Genomic DNA, 7,440 nt, shown 5'->3' with positions numbered 1-7,440 from the left:
CAAAGTGTTATTGGCTAATTACTTCATTATCGGCGATCATACCTACATATTATTGATGCAACATACACACATGACATTACTGAACAATAACCTACCAAAAAGTGCACCATAATTAAGTTATTCGGAGTAAATCACTTGAAAACCAGAAAGTGGAGCTGTGTGTTAGCGTCGCTGATCTAGGTAACATGTAAAAGAGCAATCGTTCAACGAAATATGATTTGACACGTATCAAATACTTCTAGCTATCTTGATACAGATTTCCATCTGTCGGCATAACGTTTATATTTTTAGGATAATACTATATCTAAGTAAATACCACTTTATAATGTCACTGTTCATCGTATTTAAAGCAGACACGTTGGTTAAAGTAGACCTCTTCTCCCTGTACTCTCAACAGTCACACAAGTGTTCGGTCCGACTTGGCCCGGGCTGTCAAAATCAACTTTAAACTCGCATATGTATCATCAAATGGATTGACATCTATAAACTAGTATAATATCTACCAAAATACCACTTTATAGTGTCTCAGATCGCGGTATTTAAAGAAAACAAGGTGCTCTAAGTACAGCCCTTTTCCCTCTACATTCTCAACATAGTCTCAATCAGAAGTGTTTGGCTTGTGTTGGGTCCGCTTGGCCCGGGCTGTCAAAATCTACTTTAAACACACAGATGTATCATCAAATGTGTTTACATCTATAGATTAGTATCAAATCTACCTATATACCACTTTATAATGTTATCAAACATCGCATTTAAAGAAAACTGGTTCCCGGCTCCCGATGCCCAACGTCAGTTGACCTTTAGGTGGTAACGCACCCATCCAAAGAGTTACTTCCCTTTGACCATAGAAATTATCATCATTTCACTTTCTCACAAAGGCATGCAGGTGCACCATTTGAACAGGTGTTTAACCTATCTAATTCTGGAAAGAAATTGGCATTCCAAACATCCCATCCACCCACATACTGAGCAGTTTACACGGACATTACTTAATCTTCACACTAGGTTTTTTAGGGCAATAAATATGTGAAACTCATGAGTTAGTGAGTCCACCTTTATGACTCTTGAGGCATTTGTTACAATATTTAGGAAATATATTGATTGCAAAATGTTTGGTAATAATCAAATCATGGAGTAGAAAGTTGTACCACGAACAATACATAACTTCTGACCACCATGAGGAAACAATGCATGGAGTGTGGCAGACGTTGTACCACAAATCATTTTGTCGAGTTCTTTCCTACACCGGATTAATGTCATGGCCCCACAGCATTGTGTTTCCAAGGCTCCAAACATTTGTTACACGCACGCACGCACGCACGCACGCACGCACGCACGTACGCACACACTGTACCATGAACACACAGAGTGACAAAGATGAATAAATCCTCTGGTTGCAACTTTTGTTGACTAAACGGTCTACATTTTGGTACAGTTGCAATATGTTTCATCTTTGACAACCAGGCTATTCCTGGTAGGCCCAGGATACAAATCAAACATTTAAAATGAATTTAAAACGAATGAGTGAGTACGGTGTTACGCCGTTTTCAGCAATATTCCGCAAATATCAGTGCGAGGGACACCAGAAATGCGCTTCACACATGTACTCATGTAGGCAACTGAACCTGGGTCTTCGGCATGAGGAGCTAACCCTTTAACCAATAGGCTACCCACCGCCTCCTATTGAGAAGGAGATTATCCATCTCTGGCAGTCTGTGTTCATGTTTCAGAGTGGTCAATAATATTTTGGAGGCTTGGGAACATTTTGTCATAACATCCTGACAATGATTAGAATAGATGCAAGAACTCGTCTAAACGGTTATGATGCAACGCCTATCATATTTCATACAGACATTTCAACATTGATATCACCTTGGTGAGGTGAGGTGAGGTGAGGTGAGGTGCGGTGAAACGAGGTGAGACGAGGTGAAATGGGGTTTAACGTCGTGCATATTGCGACGTTAATTCACGTGTGTGTGTGTGCGTGCGTGGCTGCTTGAACTAGCCGGTTTTACAGTGCTAGTCGATTTACAGACCGTTATATAGCTGGAATATTGCTGGGTGCGGCCTTAAAGAACAATTTAATGTTTTAAGTGTGTTGCCATGGTTAGGTCATGCATGTCAATCCAAGTCAGGGTACTCCAGTAGACAAGTATTGCTGAACATGCCCCTGGTCATGACCTGAAACTAGTGTACCAACCATGCAGGGTCTGCTGATGGTACCTGACATATCGATATACCAGTCCCCGTGGGTTCCCGGTCAGAATAAATCCCTAGCATCCCTTATATTGCTGGTTATGAAAATGGTCATAGTATGATCACTATAGTCACTGTCGTACCATAAATTTGACGGACCCTTACAAGCTGCTGGTTGAATAGTAACTAGTAACACCCAGAATCGTGACTGGAGGAATTATTTCAGCTCATAATTAAATTTGCTCCATTTATATGATGGCTCGACTTAACTTCTCTCCTCAAAATACAGCCGAGCTCCTTCTCTATAACACCCCAGTGCAAGCGCAAATGAAGTCGGGAGCCAGTTCACGTTATTTTGTAATATCGCGTGATTTTACGAGACTTCATGTCTTCCTTGACGACGGTTGTCACTTTGATGTTACATCGACGCCATTTTTGATGCTAAGTCTGCACTTTGCTGTTCTGAAAGCGTTATTTCCCTAACCTTTATTGCAATTCCTGAACCTGTCACCATGAATGCGAGCACTTATGTTCAAGGTACAATTCTAATTACGCTTCAGTAGATTCCGTACCTACACGTTGGTATATTAGTGTTGATGAGGCAGTGTGTATCATGGCTCCTGTACTGACCTTCGAACACTGCATGCTGGGGCTAAGATGTTGAATGTAGGGGCCCTTGTGTACCTTGAACTTGTAAACATTATTAGAAAATGTGGGTTCTTGTTTCTTTTACATCTCATGACATTCTTTAGGCGCCTTTCCTACCATGGTAACATGTTGATTTGGTTGTAAAATGAATTCCGTTAATTTATTAATAGTGGTTTACATGAAGTGTTTGTGAGCCTTGGGGAAGTGTTTTGGGTGGGAACTGCCCCTACTGAAGTTACAAATAGCCCAAGTGGAACACACCCTGTCCCCGACTCCCTTTTTTATAAACCTGGATCTGCCCATGATTTCTTATAAAACTCTCAGAACTGACACAGCAGTCTGAGCCCAAATCAGTATTTTATTGCTAGGCTGAATCCCTTGTATTTTAGCAAATAGACTTAGTTTAGCAGTGAAAGGTATTCTGTAACTTATTATCCCTTTTATTGTCTGAGGGGTTCAAGTTATAAAGTAACAGGGAGATATACTTTGCAGTGTCTAGGCTAGCTGTGCTTAGCTCTTACAATTACTCTTTATCCAAAATAAAACTGGAACATTTTGGAAAAGGGGAACCCTTAAAAGATCAGCGATATACCACCTATCTGTCAGTACAAATAATTTATTAACTGCAAAATGATATATTAGTTGCTAGTCACCAGCCAAAGGTTAGGGACCACCAACATACATTCTGGGCGTTTAATATCCTGTATGTTTATTCTTCTGTTTCCCCACAGTTGATCGGATGATCTGGTTCCTCCAGCCTCTGTCCCAACTGACTTATCCTGCCCCTTGCCATGTAGGTGTCATAAAGGCTTGTCTTTAGCAATGCCTGTTTAGCACTTCCAAGAGTTTTCACTGATATGTGGAACACCTGTGTACTGGTCCCTGTTTTCATAAAGCTGTAACTGAATGTTTATACTATTTTCCTACCTTAAACCAACAGTATGCAATTAATAAAACCCTATTATGAATGTTGAGAGTACTTTGATTCAAAGGCTTCAGTAATTCTGTAAAGTTTGTCACATTTGTATTTCCAAGAATATCCTTCATGTTATCAACTTTACTATAGATGCTCATCATGTCAATCACTGGATTGTCTGGTCCAGACTCGATTGTTTACAGACCGCCTTCATGTAGCTGGAATACTGCTGAGTGTGACGTTTTTAAACAACAAACAAATATTTACCTTTCGGTATCTACTATATATATCATCTTTATTTACCATGTTTCTTTTGTCACACCTTTTCTGTCTTTACCACCATAATCTTTTATTTGCTGCAATAAAATTCAATGATTGAATAACCTTTTCCATCTACATAATATTCATTCCTCACACTAGATTCTTTCCACTACCTCCCTATCTATAGCAACCCACTTCAAAGTCCCTGACCATCCCTGCCCACTTGTCCCACCTGCCCGTCCCCCAGACCCTTCGCCCAAGCACTGTCCCCTCTGTGTCCCTCACCATCGCTGGTCAGTACATCGTGGACGACACTGACTTTGTTGAAGTAGATCTCGTGGATGAGGAGATCATCCAGCCAACCCACTCCTTCCTGAAGGCCTTGCTATCCAGGGTAGCCAACTTCTTCAGAAGAGTCAAGAGTGTGTTTAAGAAGAAGGATGATTAGGCAGTGAACTCTTAACACATATGTATATACTTATATACAAAACATTTATGAATCATTTTAGGACTGTTGAGGCATTTGTTACAATATTTGGGAAATACATAAAATCTATCTCTGTTTGTTTTTGGCTATTTCTTTTATGTTAATGAAATACATTATTTGTTACAACATTTTGTTCTGTTTTTATTTGTTCCTTTTCTGCTATTTTCTGGCTGCGTTCTAAACTAACGGGGGGCACGGGGGGCCCAGACGTCTACTAAGGCGCCGCGATACGCTGTGCAGAATTGCGTCCCTTGGGCACGCCAGAAATCTATGATTGTGGGTTCGAATCCCGGTTCGCCCCGATTATGTTTCTAGTTTTGTCAGCACCATACCCGTGCTCGTGGGTTTCACCTAAGTGGTAAACCATTGAGACCTGCATCACTTCGGGCTTTCCTCCCACATTAAGCTGACACGCCGTGATATAACTGGAATAACTGTTAAAGGTGGCGTTAAACCCATCTCACTCACTCACTCTAGACTAACGCATGGTGATCACACATGTAGTCCATAAACAGCTGCTGTGGGACGGCACGCAGGTGCACCATTTGAACAGGGTCCACTTGCACAAAGCGATCTTAGCGCTACAATTATTGTAAATCCTTAAGATCGCGATCTTAGGTTTCGGCTACAATCGTCATCCACTTGCACAAAGCGATTGTAGGCTAAGATCATTGTAAGCTACAATCGAAACTTACAATTGGTCCGGACCAATCTTAAGTATCTAAGATCGTTGTAGTCCCTGAATAAACTTGACAAAATGGCGTGCAAGGCTTAGTCTGTTTCACATAAATAATCTGCTTTACGTTCAAACATTGCCTCTCTTTTTTTCTAAACTTTATCATTCGAATCGACACTTTAACAACATGAAGAACGCACCACAAATTTAACGTCAGAAATATCGTTAATTACCATAGTTAAATACGTAACTATCGAGTCGATAGCTAAAAGGAATATTCCCATCCGACTCAATATTGAAAGAAATATAAAACAACATACCTTTTCGCTAAACAAGGGAAGGATAAAAACCTAAGTCGTCACGCAAGCGATTTGCAACGTCCGTGACCTTTTCGATAACTCAAGGGCAGCTAATCTTAGTTTATACTCTAGATGGGAGTGGTTTCCCTTTGTATAAGCCCGTAGAGTACAATCTACCTTACCCAGTGTATCAATGTTGTTGAATCGCTGAGCTTCCCCTATATATTTTTGGGGTCATATTCGTGTCAGTTATTTTGTCGTTAGTTTATCATGAAATTAATCTACAAATAAATACAAGCTGAAGAGCAAATCATACATGTTTAAATCTAAAATCAAATGGGACGGGGACGAGCGGTTAATCAGAGTTTAAAAGAAAAAAATACAAGTATTCATCAAACAAGCAAATATACATGATGAAACATTTGATTTTTTTTGCAAAATATCCCATAAATAGCAAAAATAAAATTCACATTTTAAATAAAAAAAATTTTAATTAATACCTAGGGAATATATATTAACAATTGCTTTCTCGAAACATTACTCATTATTCTTATTTCCTGTCTATGCGTTTTTGAAAGTTCCCGTCTTTCTGTGTTTTGAAATGGTAGTCATAACATCCTTTGTTGTAGCAACGAAACGAAAACATGAAGGATATATTTAGGATTTTACGAAAAACTCCCCCAAATAGATGACGATCATGCATTTACACGTTGGGTTTGAGGAAATATTATTATTATTTATTTTAATTTTCATAATAATTGTGTTACTAAATAATGTATTTATTCGCATTTCAATACTTTGAATAAAAACATGAGTAGGTATTTCTCTTGTTGAAATAGAAAACAATTCCTAAATCACGACAGTATTAATGCCGACAAGAATATATGCCTTCATTCTAGTAATCGTTTCCTTCAAATAATTGGGAAAAGTGCGATGGAGGGAGGTACGTGTTGCGTGTCGTTACCGGTTCCACTTATTGTATGCGCAGCAAACTATGCCCGTTTGCAGACAACTATAGACAGGAGTCGAGTTTAAAATATTCGTACCTCCACAGTTGAAGATTTCAATCTTAGCTAAGATCGCGATCTTAACTCCAAGCCGTCTAACAATCGCGCTAAGATTGTTCTGTGCAAGTGGAATAGGACAATTGTATGGTGATTGTAAAGTTGATTGTAGCCGCCTAAGATCGATTGTAACTAAGATTGTTCTGTGCAAGTGGGCCCAGGTGTTTAACCTATTTAATTCTGGAAAGAAATTGACATTCCAAACATCTCATCCACTCACATACTGAGCAGTTTACACGGACATTACTTAATCTTCACTCAAGTGTTTTTAGGATAATAAATATGTGAAACTCATGAGTTAGTGAGTCCACCATTAGGACTCTTGAGGCATGTGTTACAATATTTAGGAAATATATTACTTGCAAAATGTTTGGTAATAATCAAATCATGGAGTAGAAAGTTGTACCACGAACAATACATAACTTCTGACCACCATGAGAAATTAATGCATGGAGTGTGGCAGACGTTGTACCACAAATCATTTTGTCGAGTTCTTTCCTGCACCGGAATAATGTCATGGCCCCACAGCATTGGGTTTCCAAGGCTCCAAACATTTGTTACACGCACGCACGCACGCACGCACGCACGCACGCACACACTGTACCATGAACACTGTACCATGAACACACAGAGTGACGAAGATGAATAAATCCTCTGGTTGCAACATTTCTTGTTGACTAAATGGTCTACATTTTGGTACAGTTGCAATGTGTTTCATCTTTGACAACCAGGCTATTCCTGGTAGGCCCAGGATACAAATCAAACATTTAAAATGAATTTAAAACGAATGAGTGAGTGAGTACGGTGTTACGCCATTTTTAGCAATATTCCACGAATATCAGTGCGGGGGACACCAGAAATGCGCTTCACACATGTACTCATGTAGGCAACTG

General features: G+C 39.6%; 1 protein-coding gene across 1 annotated transcript; it reads left to right on the top strand.

Annotated features, from left to right (window-relative positions):
* The first annotated feature begins 2,399 nt into the window (after positions 1-2,399).
* LOC124146547 lies at positions 2,400-4,668 on the top strand. The gene is made up of 3 exons (XM_048403499.1): positions 2,400-2,733; positions 3,576-3,637; positions 4,209-4,668. Exons 1-3 carry the CDS (start codon positions 2,709-2,711, stop codon positions 4,467-4,469), a joined length of 348 nt encoding a protein of 115 aa, XP_048259456.1. The 5' UTR covers positions 2,400-2,708; the 3' UTR covers positions 4,470-4,668.
* Positions 4,669-7,440: the final 2,772 nt, after the last annotated feature.

Source organism: Haliotis rufescens, unplaced genomic scaffold, assembly GCF_023055435.1.
Source record: "Haliotis rufescens isolate VD_foot unplaced genomic scaffold, xgHalRufe1.0.p SCAF_3, whole genome shotgun sequence".
Classification (NCBI taxonomy): domain Eukaryota; kingdom Metazoa; phylum Mollusca; class Gastropoda; order Lepetellida; family Haliotidae; genus Haliotis; species Haliotis rufescens.
Note: the sequence above shows the minus strand (reverse complement) of the source record. Positions and strands in the feature narration are given on the sequence as shown.